General features: G+C 37.6%; 1 protein-coding gene across 1 annotated transcript in view; it reads right to left on the bottom strand.

Moving 5' to 3' along the window:
* Window positions 1-636: 636 nt before the first annotated feature.
* Window positions 637-20,529, bottom strand: part of ICA1 (islet cell autoantigen 1) — a gene marked incomplete at its 3' end in the record, with an annotated part of 57,029 nt that continues 37,136 nt past the window's right edge. The window contains exons 8-14 of the mRNA XM_081996641.1: window positions 16,692-16,786; window positions 14,615-14,664; window positions 10,905-10,967; window positions 10,755-10,796; window positions 7,635-7,916; window positions 2,431-2,526; window positions 637-758 (exon numbers count right to left, since the gene is read on the bottom strand). Of these exons, the coding sequence (XP_081852767.1) occupies window positions 637-758; window positions 2,431-2,526; window positions 7,635-7,916; window positions 10,755-10,796; window positions 10,905-10,967; window positions 14,615-14,664; window positions 16,692-16,786 (750 nt within the window). The remainder of the gene's footprint in view (window positions 759-2,430; window positions 2,527-7,634; window positions 7,917-10,754; window positions 10,797-10,904; window positions 10,968-14,614; window positions 14,665-16,691; window positions 16,787-20,529) is intronic.

Below are 20,529 nucleotides of genomic sequence, written 5' to 3'. Positions count from 1 at the left end.
TTGGTGCAATGGAGAAAAACCTCAGAAAGGAAGCCTGCTGGGGGCATGACTTCTGTTTATGTAGTGCAGTTTGTCTAATAAGTTAAATCAGAAAGGGCACAATTTTCATCGCTGCACAGACCCAAGTGTATTTCTTCAATAATTAGCTCCAGCACAGATTTTTCACTGTGAGTACTAACAAAACAAATCTGACATCTTAACATAGCAGGAATATATATACTATATACATGATAGATGTTTGACTCATGCAGCCTCCTCAGTTACATGATTTTTTAAAATGTATTTATTTACTCAAGAAACATTATAAAAAAATAGGTTTGCAATTTGTATTTCACTCCAGTGTTAGTTCCGCATCACCTCAGGCAAAGACAGTGTTTCAGCAGATCATCTAATTTGGCAAGAAATCTGCCCTAATTTTTAACCTCATTTTTGTAAATCCACGTACAAAATAAATGTGAACTCTTTATACAAAACAAGAGCAAATAACTGTACCTATATAAAAAGGGATTAATTCCCTTTAGTTTTATTATCATGGCACATACTTTATAGTTTCACAATAGCATACTAACTTTCATTTAGTTTTGTTAAACCTCAAAATAGTGTCGATGAATGGAAGAGTTACCATAGGCAGCCGACTCATGCATTAAGCAATTCATGTTCTTTATCAGTTTTCCCAACAGCATCAGGATTGGATAACGGGTCAAGGTCAGCAAAGAGACTGAACCAGGCAGTCAAGTCTTTAGGATTCTTTGTAGGTTCTGGGGGGGCGGAAAAAAAAGTACAGACCCATCAGCTATTTTAAAACAAAACTGACTGAATGTTTGACTGATGTCAAAACACCATGCTGTTGTTTAATTTATTACTAAGGGCACTTCTGACAAGAAAGTCGGAATGAGCGATGGCATTTTAAAACACTACCTTTAACAGAATATAGAACTTCAGTAAAAGGAATGTTTTACATCTGTCTCCCTGTGTATTTTATATGGCTCCTGCCATGATAAGTACAGGAACACTTTAATTAAAAATAGAAAGACTCTTGCTCTGTCTAGCTTTGTTTCATGAAAGGTATTTTATTTGTGTGTGCACCTGCATGCCTGCAAAAAAAGTAAAAGGAAAGTGAAGGCAAATTTTACTTTCAACCTCTCTTATAGGGCTAAATTCCTTTGCCTAAATCCAGTTCATGTGACTGTTCTGTGCCCCTGTATATGACCACACAAGCTCATTACTCATCTGGAATTAAGTTTAATGGGAAGGTATTGGCTGGAGAGAGAGGGGGTACCTTTGATAGTTAGTCCCAAGGACAGCTTCTATGATTACAGTGTATTTTTTGTGGATATAAAAAAAGGTGAACCAGGAATATATTCCAACAGCAGCTGGACTATTGCATCTATGTGTCTATATTGACATACAGACTACACAGAGGTCTTCTACCTTCTCTTATTCCAACGGGGCAGATGTTCAGGTTAAAGCAGTGACAACTTTGGTTGCTATAAAGAAGGTACATCACCACTTGCTTTGTGTTTTGTGACCCTATGCTTAACATGTATTATATTGATCATGAAATAAGATGTGCTCTTCCACTCAGAGAGATAACGTCACATGAAAAAATTTTGATTTTCATCTTGGTGTCTGCAAGGCTGGAGTTTCTCCCATTTTCATAAACATAGATTTCAAAGTACCTGGTGAAGGTACTGTGGCTGTGGTATCATACCCATTGCCAAAATATTTTCTAAAACACCTTAACCCTCTTTTTTTCTGCTGAGCTGAAAAATGTCAGTCTTTCAATCCTGGGAGGCAGGAGAAAGAATACACGTCGCTCCTTTCTTCTGCACTGAACATCTTTGATGTAGTTCTGATTGAATGTGAATGCATAGAATAGGCTACAACCTGGCAATAAGGATTCAACATATTTATGGTTCACTTATCCAGAAAGCCCTAGTCAAAATCAGCAGGCCTTTATCTCAGTAGATGGCAGGACTATGCACTCTTGGCTCAGCTGCAATAAGTGAATTAAGTTTCAAACAGATGATTACTGATACGATGTATGCTATCAACAAAATTTGCAATTAGGGCTCTTCTGCCTTATCAGTAGCCTTTATTTTAGCCACAATGTCCTCCTAGAGCTTCAAAACACTGTTTAGCTTAGACAAAGTGCATGCAGATGTTATTCTGTGTGACTTAAAATTAAAGTAGTAAACAAAACTGTAGTTTCAGCTCCCTCATTATACTACTAGCACTGAAGTCTACCAAAAAAAATACACACACACAGACACACACAATCAATGCTGAAACAGAGGAATTAATTAGTGAGCACAAGATACTTGACATGTAACTACTACAAAAATAGGTTCTATTATGATAGAATAACTGAGAAGAGTCACAGCTGAAAAGGAAAAGTAACTGAAAAAAAAAAATACATGACTGTATCACCTTTCATGGGCGTCTTGTTAGCATTCACATTCAGGCTGTTTGGTTTCTGTGCTGGCTGTGGTAGAGATGGTGGGCTCACACTGTTAGCTGCCCATCCTAAAATTCAACAGTAGAGCAGTGTTAGCGTGAGGAATTACTTTGTTAACTCCAACACCCCGTTGCCTGGCAGCACAATGCACACGTCAGATGGAGCAGAATATGATGTTTATGGCCCTTCGTATCTTTTCTTATTCACAAGGAGTCAGATGCTGCAGACAAGCAACATCCTGAAGAAGAGAGTATCTGTGGATCAGTTTCATCATCTCCAGGTTCAGGCAACTGTACTCTTTTCAAATCTTTAACCTGGCTAAAAAAGATTTTTCTTGTTTCTTTTATCCAATCACAGTTAATACTTGTTCACAGAAAAGCTACTACAGTAATCAAGTCAAGCATAGCTGTAGGGAGAAGAGTATCACTTACATTTGGGTGAAAATATCACACATACTAAACATTTTTTCCACCTTTCTTTACTTTTACAGTTCCAAAGACTTTCATTTCGTCAACTATTCTAGAACACACATATTTAAAGACCCTAGATTTTTTAGTTAATTTTGAAATTATTAATCCTGAAAAAAATAATTTGTTGTAAAGCACTTTGAAGCATTAAATTCAAGATGCACTACTTTGAGTTAACTTAAAACTAGGTTTTAAAGGAGCGTTTTTTTGTTCTTCATTTGAAAGGATCTTCTCAGCAGGGAGAGAGTAAGTATGCAAGAAAAAGTGAAGCTGGGTATTCACAACTTTTTGTTCTTACATGCGTATTCCATAGCCACAAAAGAGTAATGATAAATACAGTTCATGAGACCAGATGAGCGAGGCTGGCAAAATGAACTAGAGGAGGCCTACCATGGAAACATAGTAGGCAAAAATTTTTGTCCCTGGCTTAAGATATTTAAAATTTTATGCTTTATCACATTTAGAGGACTGGAGGTTGTATTTCTAATTTCAATAATATCTCCTTTAAGTGTGGCCTGATCAATTATCCATCTATCTCAGGGATCTAGTATATCTAATTCTGCAGTATCACAAACAGGATATCCATCTGTGCACAGAGTCTTATTCAGTCTCTTCTTTTTTTTTTTTTACAAGTTCATGCTCTCACATCCTTTTCTGCTCTCTTTGTCCTTCCTCTTCTTACTTTCTCCTCTTTTGAGACCCCTGTCAGATATTGGTACCCTGACAGTTACTGTAGCAGCCATGTAAGTCACATAAACCCTTCCTCTCTCTAATAGATCACTCTCGTCACTCTCTGATCTTACCGTGACTATAAAAGGTCTGAAGCCCAAGCTATGTTATTAAAAAAGAGGCAAGAAGTGTGTTTCTATAAGATCACATGAATTAGGAAGGAAATTTAAAGCCACAAACATCCTCTGTATCTCTAAGGAAACAAACCAAAACCAACTTCAAAATCTGGATGCAGAGTGCTCACATATATTTGTTCTAGGCAAAAGTGATAAAGGCTTATGTGCTAGCCTGCGCACCCTGAAAATGAGATTTTAGAGTTTAATCTTTCAAATTAAGTAAATTTGAGTCATAAATAATGAAAAGTATGTCATTAACACTTCAGAATGACATACTTCTGCAGGCATTTTCTCTGCTTGGGTTACAAAAGAGAAGAATGGCAGTGGACATTACACACAACTACACAAAACTGTAATGCTTTTGTTCGTTTGTTGTGAGAAAGTGTTTTAATATATCAATGGATAGAAATGGATAAATTGAGCAGCTTAAGTGCATAGGGAAAAATCCTAATTTCACAGAAATGAATGGGAGTGCTGCCTGGAAACTGTCTGTGCAAATCCCAGTGACTCCAGTGACATCAGGAGTTGGCTCCCAGAGACCTCCTTGATGCTCGTTCACACTGATGTGACTGGCAGATCACTGAGCGAAACGCCACAGACCAGTTAACTCCTTTGGAGCCCTCCTTTTGAGGGCTCTTTTTGAGTCCCCCTGGACTAAGGCTTGGTAGGTAGCACATCCGTGAGAGATGCTGTGGTCTGGTTCTCTGTTGACTGAAATGCAGGTAGCTCAAGTACCACTTAGGAAACAAAAAAAACCTAACAGCAGCAACAAAAACATCCAACCAAAAATGCTCCAGAAAATGTGTGATACTTTCATTATGAACTTATCCATCCATGAAGGTACTGGGAAAGACTGACACAGAATTTTTATTAAATACTTTCATGAATTACATTTTTAGTGTCCACTCACAGTGAGCCACAGGGGACAACTTTGCCTTTCAAAACCAAACTGCAGCCTATCAATTTGCAAGCAGTTGTTGGCCCTAAGCCTGTTCTGGTTTGCCTGTTCACAGGACAGCTTCGTTACATGACTAGACAAAAGATTATTGCTGAGACAGCAAGGAAACCAAACAGCTTACTTTTCAGTTAGCATCTTCACAAACTTTGCCACAATTAAATTTAGAAATGGAAATGGTGAGCTGCACATTTTCTTACCAACTAGAATATATGCACATGTAGGGAAGATAAAGAGAAGCCCTTAGTGGTATGAGTAAGTAAGTAAATGAGGCCATAATCATCATGAAAGAGAAAGCCAATGCTCTCTCTGAAAAAGTGGAAAGGCAACCAAACTACAAAGCTGTATCTGGAGGAGAATCTAAAAGATTTGTTGAGAGCATGCTTTGTTTCTTTTTTTTATATATATACATACACACACACACATATACAAACACACACACATTTATATGCATTTTAAACCAGCACCTGGTAGTCCCATAGCAATTCAAAGTCCCATTGTGCTAGATCTTGGTTATAAATACAGCCAGAGAAAACTCCAGGCTGGGAATTCCTGACCATAACAGTTTATAACCTGCATAGCATTGTGCCTGTTTTACAGATTAAGATCTGAGGCAGAGAGAAAACAAAGCCCCAAAGATTTATGAGCGTGCTTAACGTAAAATAAGTAAGTAATCCCACTGAAGTTAATAGAAAAGTTAATGTGCTTAAAGTTAAGCATGTGAGTTTTAAGAACCTTTATGGTCTTAAGGCCAAATTCACACAGGAAGTATGCAACAACGAGGCTCCAGTGTAGCACCTCACACTGAATAATTATTAAGCAATCCTACCAATTAGGGGGGGAAAAAAGTGTCCTCGGGAAAAATTTCCATAATTCATATATTCTAGTATTTCCAACTTGTATGTTTAGGTATGTTTATACTACAGTTAGTATTTTGCCTGGGGAAAAAAGAAGTCTCTGTTCCCAAATTTGTTAATAAGGTCAAATTATGAAAGAAGTGCTGTGAAGAGAAATGAAACAGACAGAATTTTACCTTCTGTTAAAAAAGAAACAAAAAACTTGGAAAGAAAAACAGCTACGAAAGTTACATTTAAATAATGCACTTTGCAACTAGTCAACTGGGAACGTGCTGATTATCAGATACAATCATTCAGTTGACTAGCCCTGATTTTTCAAGTGCTAGTAGATCAGTTACCATGATCTTCTGCCAAAAACTTGGAAATCCATTCAAAAACATCAACCTATTTTATTATTCCAATACATATTTACTCTTTTTCTTATTCAAAAATGTTTTGGGATAACACGTTGGCTGGCATGGATTTTCCATTTCTAGTGTTCCTTGAATGCAACATATCCGAGTTCTGATTTTGAAGTGCTAACAGTGCAGCCAGTGCCAGTGTCTTGTGCCAATGAGAGTGATAACAGCCTCAGAAAGGATACCCATCCCTGTTTGCCATTTACACCTCAAAAATATTTTTCCTTCAAAAACATGCTTATATTTAAAACCATGTAAAAACTCTAGGGGAAAAAAAATCAATCCCATAATATTTCTGTTGCTGTTTTCAGTAATTTGCTTAAAATCTGTTTATGTCTATCAAGAAAGATGTTTTTCATTGTTCCTTTTTCCCCTTTCAACAGATAACCATGTCTGCTTCTGGTCACAAACTGTTTAATTTGACAATGCAATGGCTAAACCTCATGATTTTTTTAGCTCATATTTTATGAGGTCAGATCCTACACTCTTCCAGTCCCTCTTCACTCTAGCAATCACACTCATATATGCACGTACCTCATAATAAAAATATATCTAAAACTGTGCATCATTGCAAACGTTACTCCCCCAGTTTCCATCTAATCATTGAAGTCAGTGAACCCAAATACCTTGCTTTAGGGGTGGTGGTAACTGTGTTAATTGTAAGGTAAATTAGACTTTCTTATTCTTGACAAAATGTCACAGGTCATTTTACATCACGTATGATTGTAGCAGTTGCATGTGTTCCAAGAAGTAGTCCTCAGGACAGAATCAGTCTGCTAGTCTTTCCTGCATCACTCCTCCCCAAATGAGATTTAAATGACTTGGGACAGAACCCAAAAAGGCAAGCTCCTCCTCCAGTTTGCAAAGCCCTAGAAGAAATCTGGCTGGACTGTGGGGACAAAGGCAGCTGCTGTTGGTTTATCACCAGCCTGCCTTCCTCCTCTCCCTTCCTCACAGCCAAAGCAGCAGCAGAAAAGCTCTGCCCTTAGTTCCCCTCTTTCTTCTCCTCTCGCCCCAGCAGCAGCTTGGAAAACCCATGAGAATGAACTGCATAGAAGAAAGGGGAGAGAAAGAATTGTTGCCTGCATCAGGAAGTAACCAGCCTACAAGAGGAATCCACCTATATGGTTGCTAGGATGAGCCAACCCATTTTACCTTACCCATATCCCTACACGCAACAGTATGGGATACATTGAAGAAAAAAGAAAATGAATGAATGCAATTGATTGTCACTAAATTGTTTAAAAATAGTACTCCCAGACAAAATACAGTAATCATTTTTGGTTCTTTGGCCCCTTAACAGAAAGAGCAGTGTGATTTAAACAGTAAAACCCACTCAAACAGATTTTCTATTGCAGAAAAAAAAAAAGTCTCAAAGGCCTACAGAATATTTCAGGAAGCTCAATGAATGAATTCAAGGCTGTTAATTTTTACTTCAGGTTTCAGGGTACTTTGTTCACAAACAACAAATAATCAGGACTAGAAAAACAAATATGCTACTCACATGTTTTTCTCCAGGCCACACTCAGCTTTAACTTCCAAGTTTTCTGCAGCTATGGCACAACATAAGCTGTCACCACACTTCTACATAGCAGAAAGCCATACTCTAATGCCTAAAACCAAACACCAACAACAGAACAAGATAAGCTCTCACCATGTAAAGACGACTGCAAGTCGTTCATGTTTTGGTCTAACAGCTGTGAGGGCAAGTAGCCCGATGGTGTTGGTGCCACAGATGATGAAGCATTCTCCACATCTCCAGCTGAAGAGTTCACGGTGAGATCACCAAGTGCAACCTGTCCAAAAACAGCTGTCCACTCTTTGCTGAATTCCCCCTCGTCCAGGGAAGAAGCGTTGAGGATCTCATTCAGTAATACCATGTCATCCTTATCACCAGGTTCTGACTCCAAGGACCTCACAAACTGATCCTTTGAAGCTGTCTCAGAACAAGAGAGTCAATATAAATAATTTTTTAGACAAACAAAGAAAAGGAACTTTTTAAAAACATCCAGTCTAGGTTTTGTATGTTAAGTGAGACGGAATATTTTTGCGTGAATATTTGGTTTTTTCTCTTTTAGACCCAATTTCTGGGCTTGTAGCTTATGTAACCAGTAACTCCTTCGATATTCCTTAGATAACCTCACTGCTGTTAAGACTCATTTCTCATTAAAAACAATAACTATGCTTGAGAAAAAAAAAAAAAAATCTATTAAACACCATACCACAATCATGACATAGTCTAAAACACTGGAGAAGACTACTTTTATGTTGCTTTTTGAAGCATTATATAAAACTGTCAAAAAAATCAGACTGGTATAAATGGAAAATAAGTAAGAGTTGAGGATTATTCTAGAATTTTGTGAGAACGTACTTAAGATGACCTTTATGACCTGCTGACCGATGCTTGAATTATTGGGGTATTTCCCCATGAGAACGGGTTACTCTACACAGAGTGAGATTTCTACACCATTCAATGCTGTATTGACTTTTTTCATTCCTCTCTTAGGCTGCTGAGAAATAACTGGGGCCACTTTCTTCCTAATTCCCCTTGCTAGCACCAGAACTGGAACTGAAGAAGCTTTTAGATCACTCGAGCCATTACTTCTTAAAAATCAATTTTTCCTATTTTAGAAATGTTAAATAGTTATATGCTTGTAACCAGGATCATAATCCTTTTCTCTAGCTTACAAAAGGATTGGAGAGCAAAAGAACCGTCAAAGAAGTCCAAGTGTTGTTTTACTTGGAACCATTTAGAGCTACACTGTGGGAGTATGCAGAGAACAAAAATGATGGTTAACAACGTTGATAATGTTATGTTACTGAAACCCAGATCATTTTATCTCAATTATGCTAGTTTCAAAGTTGTGGTAAGGCACAGAAGCAACTTCAGTTGTCCAAAGTTTGCGTAGATCAGCTGAGCTCTCCAAGTTGCATATGACTTGCAAAAATGTTTTTAACCCTTTTGGGTTGGGATAAAAGATTGATAGTAGCAAAGTTGTTGCAACAGGCCATTTTATTTAAATGCAACGGTCTTCTCAGGCAAGTTCCCTTTTAATAGCTGTAATAATTTATAATGAAATGGCTGAGGTTGCGTCAGAGGAGAAAAAAAGCACAAAACTGTGTTTTACAATAGGCTGATGAGTCAACTTACACACCTATGTACTAAGAAAGAAATAAATCAACACATAATATAAGGATTTTATTCATTACTGAAGTCAGTTCTGAGATTCAGGTCCTTTCTAATTCACATTTTTATACACTTCTGTATCCCCTGACAAAGGGCAAAAAATTATAAATAGAAACATCACAAAGTTGTCAATTCCCCTGCTGTTCCCACTAGACTATAACTAAAATATCACAGGAAACAGTTCTCACAAATTTTCAGGCTGCTTTCCCATCTTCAGATAAACAGAAAAGAATGTTAAGGTTGTCCAAGCACCTACAATTCCCCCAAGTCTCTAGCTGTTGAGCAGGTGAGGCAGAGAGGTAAATCTTTCCACAGGGTAAAGTCACCTGCTATTTCAAAGGCACTTAAGAACTCTGATCTCTATGGGGCATCACCTTTCGGAGGTCACTTGTATGACCAATAATTGTATGCATTTTCTGTATGTCCACTAAGAAGGTCCAACAAGGAATGGAACTGAGTAAGGAGAAAACCAGAAGAAAAAAGGCCACTATCAAACATGCACTGTCCTTTTTTATTAACCACAGAAAAGAAGTCATCTCTACCTTATCTATCCACAGATTAGGGCTGCTTCTGTGCAGGCATCTGAGGAACTTTCCCTGTTTCTGCCTTCATGGTTGACTCCCCACATGGGTAATTTCCCCACAGTGCAATAGACTGCCTGTGGCAAATTCAAAGTTGAGGTGTTTGCAAATGTTCTCTTCCTTACCCATCATGAAGGCAGTGCCTTAAATACCCCCAAAACCACTCTCGGTCTGACTGAGTAAAGCCCACAAAGAGATTTTTTTTTTTCTTTGCTGCTTTACTACTTGCTTTTTGAGTTGTCACAGCTGTTTTTGTTGTTGTGAAAGTTTTTTTACTCATTCTTCATAAATGAGTGAAAAGCAACTGAGAAATTATATGCAAGACTCTTACTGCATATGAAAACTCAATATAAAACTTTTGGCCTACTCTTTCATATATTACAGTACCCTTTAGGAAAAAAAAAGGGTACCCTTGTACCCTTGAGCTGCCACTGATTGAACAAAAGCGATAATAGTTGAGGCTGGAATGAAAGATTGCTTTCTCATGTCTATATGAGAACAGCACAGCAGGTTTAATTAACTATCCCTGGAAGAAGTCACCTTTTTTTTTTTTTTTTTTAAAGAGGACTAAAAAATTTGTTTCTGATATGTAAATTTCTGATATAAAATCTTGTGATTACTAGCATATTGCCAAGGGTTGTGATACAACAACAATTAAAGAACCAAAAAGAAAAGTTTGTGAAATGTTATGGGAGGGGTAAGATTTACAGTGGGACCTACTTCAGTGGAGCAAATGCCATATAGTCTAGTATACCTAACCTTCAATCACCTGTTAAAATGTTTTATCCCTAGTAAGGTTTACTTCATATTTTAACATCAGGAATAGCATTTCTGCATGTATATGAAGTTGAGTTTCCTTTAACACTGTTTAAACACTGCAGATGAATAATTTCATTCAGAAATACATCAACGTTTTAGATTATGAAAACAACATCTAAGATTAACATTATACTTCGTGCTTGTAATTGAAAAGCAGCTGAAACAGACATGCACAAACGTTTCATACCATTTTCTTCAGGTTGCAGGTTTAATAAGTCATCTATAGCACCTAAAAACAAAAAAAGAAAGAAAAAAAGAAAAGCAACAAAGGAAGATCTGCAGTATACTGACAATCAGTATGTACACATCTAATGGTAGTTTTCTGAAGTATCTTCACCTGAGTTCTGTGTGTAGTTACAATTTCCTTGTAATGTGGGTATGACATCCTTGCCATTGTCAGCTGTAATCAAGGTCTATAAACATGTCAAATTGCACTTGGCACAAGACCATGCTTATAAACAATGTCACTGTAAGATCAATATGCAACAATTGTTGGTATTCATGGTCAAAATGAACCTGGCCACAATGGACAGAAGACCCAAAATATAAGCATTTCTAAAAAGTGGAGCAAATTTCTGAGTAATAACCTGGTGAGGGATCTTCCTTTGAATCACCACCTGCCACACTAGCCCATCTCCAGTCTGAATGTACCCAACTGAGCCAACTGCAAGAATCAGACAGGTCTCTGCTGCTTTTAGAAGCTTGTATTTACACAGGCCAGGAGAGAGCATAGAAGTGCTCTCATCATTCCTAAGAGGATCTCATCACTCCCTAAATCACCTTCCCTGACAATATGTTCTTCCTCATGACACCAACTCTGGGAACGGGGAAGAGGAATCTTTTCCAAAGCATCCCAGGTCAGGATATAAGTAACCTCCTCTCCTGCAGGGAAATAAATGGTCTAGGACCAAGAGGAGGGAAAAGTTATAGCTGAGAGTTATAGGCTGTTAGAGGTGAAAAAACACCACCATTCCCTGACTGTAACTACCTTAAGCTCTGAGCAAGTTTCTTAGGTTAGACATAGAGTCAAAGCAATCATCTAGATTCCATCTATCAGTGAAGAGAAAGACACCTTCTTCAGGTGATTAATAGCATTTAAGTTATGTAGCAAAACAGGAGGGATGAGTTACCTGCTGAACATGTCTTTTTCTTCCCACTAACTGTTGAAGAAATCTAGCTCCAAGACAACTAAGTCTGTAGCTCTAAGGGCAAATGAAGGGGTTGGTCACAGTATTGCCAGAACTGGAAGGCAGATCTGCTGGAAGCCTCAAATTTGAGGCTGGAAAGGAGACAAAAAATTCTCTATAGAGGAAGAAAAATTGACAGCCAAACCCTTTCAGGCAAAACTTCAAGGTGTGTTCAGAACTAAATGAAACAGAACAGCTTGCTCACTGTTTAAATCATACTACTTTAACAAGGCTTTGACTAGCACAATGGCACGGAAATGTGCCACCAGCACTAGAATCAGCTGGTCATTTAAGGAGCCATGATCACATCTGATTACACTCTATATAAATATAGACAGGAGAGGCATAGACATGCATGGCAAATATACATGATGCTTCCATACAAGGACAATGCACAAAGCCAGAGGGGAAAAAAGCCAGAGAGCAAAAACCCAACCCTAAACTGACTGGCAAGAGGGAAAAAAAATAAGAAAGAGAAGTTAATGAAAGACGGGATATGGATGGCCACAATTCTGTAACGAAAAAAGTACAACTGCTGCTGAAAGCCAGCCTTGGTTCAGTGGCAAATATGACGGAGCCAATCTTAAAACCACCCACAGTATTTTAAAAGAAAATACAGAGCAAATGATAAAAATTACGAAGTACAAGTAGTTGATGAGGAAAGCTAAGAAGAAGCACAGTTCCATCACTAGTAGCGCTACATCTATATTACTTTAGCCTGTACAGAGTACTTTTAAGAAAAAAAAAAATCTTAGCAATGGCACAGACTCACTAGTGTATGGAAATAGAAAAATTTAGCAGAGCAGGCAAAAGTATTCCAAAATACTTCAGTTCCTTTTAGGAGTGATGGAGAAAGAGACAGAAGGAGGTATTTATATTATGGATGATGGTGAAATATTTTACAGCCCATAAGTAACAGATTCTAGAAAGCATCTGCTAAGAAAATATAAGTCAGATTTTGTATCCAAGAATACTAAAATATCTCATCAAATATAGCTGATCTAATTAATTGCAAAATGAGTTAAGCTTCAAAACACTAGAAAAGTCCTAATATTGTGTCATTATTACAAAAACCATCCAAACAACAACAATTATTATTATTGTTAATTATTATTATTGTTAATTATTATTATTGTTAATAAAATAACAGGGTGACTCAAGTAATTGTAAGGTAACTATGGGCTGGTAGCTCAGCATTACTCCTAGGCAAAACATTAACTGAATCCCATTCAGTACGGGATTCAGCAAAAGAACATGAGCATAATAAATGCTCCTATAATAAAAGTTTTTTTCAAGGAACACAGACCTAATTAAAAAAATCCAACTAATTTCATTCTTTGATAAAACTATTACCTTTCTTTGGTAAAGATATTTGTTTAGAAGCAACTTGACTTTGCACTGCATAGCCTTCCAGCTAAAAAAGTTAGCACTGAATAATATCTATAATGAACATACTGAATAGATTAGGAACATGACAACTAACAGATGTCAAAAAACAGTTGTTAGGAGAAATAATTGCAAAGTAGAAGTGTTTCTAGTTTAGATCTGCAAGGTTTAGTGTTACATCCATCGCTATTCAATGGCTTTAGCAGTCATTGGGAAGTAAACACAAAATCAGTCTTGAAAAAAATGTGCAAACAACTAACAGACTATTAGAGGTGGTTGTTCAGGCCAGTCATTCAGTTTCTGTAGTCAGATCTGAGAGAATTTAATACCACCAAGTCATAACTTACACCCCTAGGAATAAAGGATATAAGCCACGCTGCTGAAAAGAAAAACGAGTCCTGGAAAGCTGTGACCAAAAGGAACTGAGTCTTGATAAACCACATATTCAAATACAACCTTCTAACTTGATGTTGCAGCAAATGACATAGCCTTCTTGGATATAGAGACAGGAATGCGATTTTACCTTCTAGAAACATGACAGGCAAGACCAACATCAGAAACATCTTTTACAGTTATGTATTTCACATTTTAAAAGGGATGTTGGAAAGTGGAATGGAAACAAACACACACGAAATAAAGGACTAGAGAAGATGTCTTCAAGACATTAATATGGTTAGTCTATCGAAATGAACATGTGAGAGGTGTCTTGATTTTAATGTAGTACCTTTTAAACACCTTAGTGGAAGATAAACAAAAATACATATTAAAGGGATTCTCCATCGATTTAGTATAAAATGTTTACTATAAGCCATGGTATTATTTAGGCTGGAAGGACCTCTGGGCATTATCTTGTCCAAGCCCCTTATCAGAGTAGAGCCAGCTATGAAGTCAGATCACGTTTCCCAGGGATCTGTCCAGTCAAGTCTTGAAGATCTCCAGGGATCAAGATTCCACAGCCCTTCTTCCAGCACTTCACCACTCTCACCATGGACACTTTGTTTTCCAGTATGTAATCAGAATTTCCCTTCCTGTGACTTGTGTCCATTGTCTCCCATTTTTTCCACTGTGCACCTCCAATTAAAGCCTGACTTTGCCTAGTTTTTAGGCAGAAGTTCCACCGAATTCATCAAGTTTTTAACAGAGTACATGTTCAATCAGTGGAATAAACTAGCAAGCTAAGTGGCATACTTTCCTTGTCTCGATGACTACTAATCTGCAGATCCTTTCCTTGGGACATGTCCTGTGTAAGAATTATGCTTTGGAAGACAAACTGTTTGACCTATCTGAGAGCAACTGAATGAGATGCAGTGGGATACAATATATGAGAGACTAGTTTTAACAGATCTTCCTGGCCTTAAGTTTTATGCACTTGTAGGGATTGGCTGGGTGAAGCTGAACATACATGAAATAAACAAAAATGAAAAAAACATGTATTACAGCACTTATGAAGTTATGATAACATGAAATAAAATACCTGAATAGTTTGATTCCTTAGTATGGCTCTCCTCATCTAATGAAATCAACCTTAATTTGAAAGAATAAGAAAAAAATTGAGAAAATAATTCTAAGGCTATAGAACAATAATACATTTTCCCCTTTTTGGTCACATCATTACAGAATCATATCAATAACAAATAAACAGTAATTCAGATGGACTCTCACATTTGGTGTATATGCTGGTCTGTTGTTAACTTTTATTGTTTCATTGGCAGAAGGCTGTTGAAAACAAAAATTAGATTGAAGACCAACTATCAAAACCTACCATGCTTCCATTTTTAATCTAACTAAATCTCTGTAATGAAAAATGGAGTGCATTCTACTTTTTCAGATTTGCTTTTTCATAACAATCATGAGGGAGGTACAAATGTTGCAAAACAAAAACAAAACCCGCTTTGCCCTTCTCTTTCTAACAGCAACTAATTAAAAATCAAGTCAGGTGAGTTTTGTCCCACATCAGCAGATTTCTAAAAAAACAAATCAGCAGTGTTGATGAAAAAGCTCTTGACAGAAAAAAAGCTGTGATTTACATGCAATTCTTATACAAAGGTAATCTCTTCAGTGAAGAGTATATACTTTCTAACTGCTATTATTTTGTGTAAAGCCATTCAACCAGAAGGGAATGAAGCAGCCACAAGGCTGATGTGGTGGTGAAGAAAATTGTGTAGGCACATTCCTCCTACCCTCTAGTGATAGGACAGGAGGAGCCACCTCCCCTGGTCTTGAGGATAGGCTTGTGGGGAGCAGAGGAAAATTAGATTCAGGCCAAATTCTAGTATAATGAATGTTTACTGTAAATGGAAAGTTCATGAGGATTTTAAAAGCTTTGTTTTGTGTAATTCTTCTAGAATCTTAGATGTTTGTTTATGATTTGTTTTAGACAGCAAAATGGTGACATATTTTTTCCCCTCAGTTTTATGACAGACAAGGAAAAAGATAATGCATAAATAAAACCAAGTACAACCATGACAATGCATCTGATGCATTTGCTGGTAGGTGCCAATGCACACATCTTGCATAAATCATGCATTCATTCTAGAATTTTATATTCAACATTGATGAAAACACATTTTTATAAAATTCTTTATTATTGTCACGTGAGATGCAGCAGATTCAAGGAACTGCTGTGGAGGCAACCGCCTGCCAAACGGTACTTGGCTGAGTCCTTTCTAATCTGTTTAGCACCAAATCTGACCGATTTATAAACTGGTTTTGGTCAGTGGTTCTGAATCTAAACAAGGAAAAGGACTGGAAAACTGAACTCTTTAAAAATCCATTATTAGAAACAGCTGAGCAAAATCCACTAATTATCAGTCAAGCTGTTCTCTGCTTCTTGACAGCTGATCCTTTGCTGGGTGCTTCATTTAACCAGGGATAGTCAAAACAACAGGTGGCAGCAGGATTATATCAACATTGCATCTCCTCGCAACTGAATCCTGACGCTCTCGTCGGGCAGGGATCGCACCCCGTTCTCCTGTTCTCATCTCCCCATAGAAGCCCATTCATAAGTCTGTCTCCCCTCAGAACTACACGTAACTCAAACCTTGATGGCATCAGCTCACTTAGGTGTACTTTTTACTAAGTACCTACTGCTTCATTGGATTACTAACCGATGCTGTATATGTTACAAAAACTAATAGCTGCTCAAAGCAATCAGGAACCCATATCCTATTCCCAGGTGAAAGGAGATGCTGCTGAAGGGAGAAATACAATGCTCATACATCTTTCTCCCATGTGTAACTGTTTACCATTTCTTTTACTAAAGAAAAAATGATGCAAAAGCTGAAACATAAAGAGAAGGCTACGAAAGATGAAAAACATACAAAGGTTTTATGGGTCTTTTTAAAGCTCTTAATTTCACCATAAAGTTTATTAGTTTTCATGTACATATTACAACATTTCAGGAATTCTTGTATTAAGCTTACTATTAGCTAGTGTGATCGTACTAGCTGTGTCTGTATTTCTCTTTATAAATGTTTTGTGACTTAAGTAACCAGAAAACAGATTATAGAAAAAAATACTTATTATTTTAATATCTAGGCCATATGACTTACTGACTCTGCTGATCTTGTACTGATTTGGTGCTCTCAATCTGCAGGTCCTCCTTTTCTGCTTTTTCTGTTAGTTTATTCACAGGATCTTGTAAACTCTAGATCATAAACATAATATAAATAAAGAAAACAAAATACAATCAGGGAAGCAAAAGTGCGCCATTTAAGGCCAAACCAGACTATAGAACCTACATAAATTAAGCAAGGATGTTTTTGAGCTGTATCAAAACTACATCTGACTCAAACAAGCAAAATAAAAAATGTTAGAAGGTACTCATTCAAACTGAGTCACATGAACACGTTTTATATAAGGTTACTCTTGGCTACTTCTAAACTCATATTCTGTTTCCAATATTTCTAAGTAAAGCCATCTATACTATGTGCAAAGCAGGCACTAAAAGCATGTTTCTTTGCCGTTTTGGGAGGTTTGCCTTTTTTTCCCCTCCTTCCCCCCTCCTTTTTTTAAGATGAGAAAAATTCGTTCTTTACATCTGTTTGTTCCTCATATATTGGTTTTTTTACTTCTTTATTCTCTTTTTTTCCGTGACACAACTATTCACACAACCTTGGCAACTGCAGTGTAGTGGGAAGGTATTACTTGTATCCTGAGTCTGAAAACGAGGGTTAAAATCTTGGATGATTAGTTAGATAGAAGCCAGGTCTGGTATTATGAAACACTACTGTCCCTTTGCAATTTGAAAACTGTAAGATAACAATGTACAGTTTCACAGTCAGCATTTTTAACACCAAAATTTGAACACGTGAACAAGCCAACACATAAAGCATTACAGACTCTCTGAGATCACGGAAGTGATAAATATACTACTGGTTGTCCCTGTTATGCATTAGTTAGGCTTTCTGTATGAAAAATTAAATGACTGAAGATAGTAATTAAATAATTGCAGATGGTAGCAATGTGAATATTTGGCTCTATCAAATGGTTTTGCTGTGAAGGTGAAAACATGTTCCTCTTTCCAAAGTCCCACTCAGTTTCTGCAAAACCCCCCATGTTTCATGTGACTAATCCTGACCACTTGTAATTAAGTTTGTTTATGTTTCACTGATATTCATAGTAGTGCATCTCGCCCATCCCTCAGAAAGCTGAGGCTAAAACAAATAAGCCACCTTTTGCACAAAACATAACAAACACAAAACCTTAGTGGCTTTGCATCTGAGTTTTAACAAAATGGTAGTATATTTCATCAGAATAGTAAAACAAAGAAAAAAGCGTGGCTGCTAAGTCCATCTCATCTACTGAAGAAAAGTTAGAGTCCCCAGCCCATCCGTTACAAGAAAAGAATTCCCAGGCATGTTGCAGGTCTTGTTTGCACTGCCCTGTTAACCAGGACAGATGAGTCCCCAGAAGGGGCACTCCAGTTTCTGCTTGGCTCAGTACTTGTCTGTATGAGGAAATGGACACTTCAATGTTTTAGAAACCAAACTAATGGACCTGTCGTATACTGCAGTTGCATTTCTTTTTTCTCTCAGTAAGTTGGTTCTTCTAAGACAACAGATTAATTTGTCATAAACACCTAGAGCACTGCAGACATCATGTGTCAAAAGATGAGGGATGACAAAAGCAGCAGTAATAGAGGCATTAGTTTACCTTATTCTGTGTTTGCCACGTTTTTTGGAAACTAACAGTGCTAACCAGAACCAACTGTAAGTGTACTTCTTGCATTATGAATAATGGACGCTAGCCACCTCAGGTGTATCACCTGTGAATGAATATGTCACCCTTTAACTGCATTTATGCCAGGTATTGATTAGATTCCACTTCTTGTACTATTAAAATTGATGGGTATTATTCCATTGGCTCCAACAGGCCCTGGATTAGAGTTCAAAAACATAAAAATATGCACTATACGTGCACAAAAGTGCAGTGCAGAGAAAGACAGCAGAGCTTTGCATTACGGGGACTGTACTGCTTTGGTGCTTGAATCATCTTGGACACCTTCGTAGTAGGGCACCCAGTTTACCATAATCAGGAGGTGATGGTGCAATAGTTGTGGTGCTCTGCCTGCCACTAAGTAAAGCAGCACAGAGCCTGCCCCAAGAAGGATGTAATGGCTTTGAACAACAAACAGGTCTATTTTAAGTACTGCCTGATTATACAAGTCAAAGAAAATCATCAGAAGTAAAATCTTCTGCATCTTCACCAAGAAAAATACAAAGAAATCAGCATTCTTCTTTAAGGAACTACATTTTATCATGCTTCCTTCACGAGTGTTTCAGGAAATCCATATTTAAAGGATTGTGATCAAACCACGGAAACAGCATATAGAGATGGAGTTCACAAGTACATTGGGAAGGAAATAGCATGATAATAATGGCAGTTACTATTTCCTGTATTAGAAAAATAAATATAGCTCCGAAATATAGCTTAAGTTTCAGTGGAGATTATGATAAAAATTGTTAAAAATCACCCACTGTATTTTATGCAATAATTAAATATAGCAATTTAGACAATATTCCCTCCAATTCTGTTAGCAAGTAGTGATACTATTTTCCTCTCTCCTGCCTCTTTCTACTCCACATCCTAACGTACACTACAAACTGAGGTATCTTTTAAAAAAGATTTTAAAAAAACCTACACAATGGGTATGAAATAAAACTGAATGTTAAAAAGGAGCGCTTCCTAAACAAGAACCCATGGTAATGTGATCACTATTGTCAGCACGTGCAGATATGAAACTCTGATATTCTGTTAATTGTTTCAGGTTACATCACAAGAAGGGAAGAAGTCCCTCATCTAGAAAGTGTAGTGATTAAACACGGCTGTATAGATACAGACTGAGTTCAGACAAAAGCAAGCACATTTCAGTTGGGTATATGAAGCATCCCTGACTTTGTTGGCTCAGAGCAGGCAAATGTGTAACTTCACAGCTCGTGTGGACTCACATGGACTTCACTGTGAGCTGCACCAGTATGTTACTGAAGGTAGGACCCTCTCGTGTTTAAAAAGCTTTCCTCCTAGCTTCATTATTTCTCTTTTACTATAAAAATCACGGTAAGACTGTACATACTAGTAGAGCAAGTACACAGTCATTCACTCTGCCTATCTTGTCTGTCTCTACAACCAAAAGTCACCCGCTGATATTTCATTTGCTCCCAGTACTCAGACTAAATATCCAAGCCAATAAGGGGTTCCTCCGCTGCAGAGTTAAGTCTGGTTCCAGCTCAGACATTGTTCCTAGGCTAACTGCTACTCACTTACAAAATTCCTTCACCTACATCTGGGCTGCTTTCAAGTCAAGCCAAGATCATCTGGACTACACACAAAACCTGTCCTCTGCAGTTAAATCACTGTAGCGTTGACAACATGCTCAGCTCGCCCACAGTTCCCCCCAGGTGCCTTGGACAACTTATGCACTTCCTCTTGACTGAGAGGGAATCAAAGCAACATAGGTAAAGGGCAGCTCCAGGAGCCAGGGATACATCCCAGGATGTCCTGACACATATGGAGAAGTGAAACACCACTGAGGAGACAAAAACTTGGGTATGTTTCATTTGCGGGGAGAGCTGAAAGGGGAGAGGAAAAGCAGGTAGTCTCAGAGTTTCCTCATGGAGACTCATAAAAAAAATAATACCACCCAAATCCCAAAACAAACCCAAGCAAAAAAAAGCCCTAGAGTCATAAAATTATACGCAATCTTGCCTATGAGTAAAGTCATGGTGCAACAAACAGAAACAAGAAAGGATACGAGACTACAGCAGAGGTCAGCAGAAGACAACAGTGTTGTAGTATGGACAGAGTTCTCCAAACCATGGTAGGAGCACAGGCAGCAGCATTCCACTTTGCACAGAAATAGATGGATGCACTGAGGTTTACGCTTTTTAA

The sequence above is a fragment of the Phaethon aethereus genome (genome assembly GCF_964289735.1).
Source record: "Phaethon aethereus genome assembly, chromosome: 2".
Classification (NCBI taxonomy): domain Eukaryota; kingdom Metazoa; phylum Chordata; class Aves; order Phaethontiformes; family Phaethontidae; genus Phaethon; species Phaethon aethereus.
The sequence above is the reverse complement of the archived record's forward strand: the minus strand, read 5'-3'. Positions and strand labels throughout refer to the sequence as shown.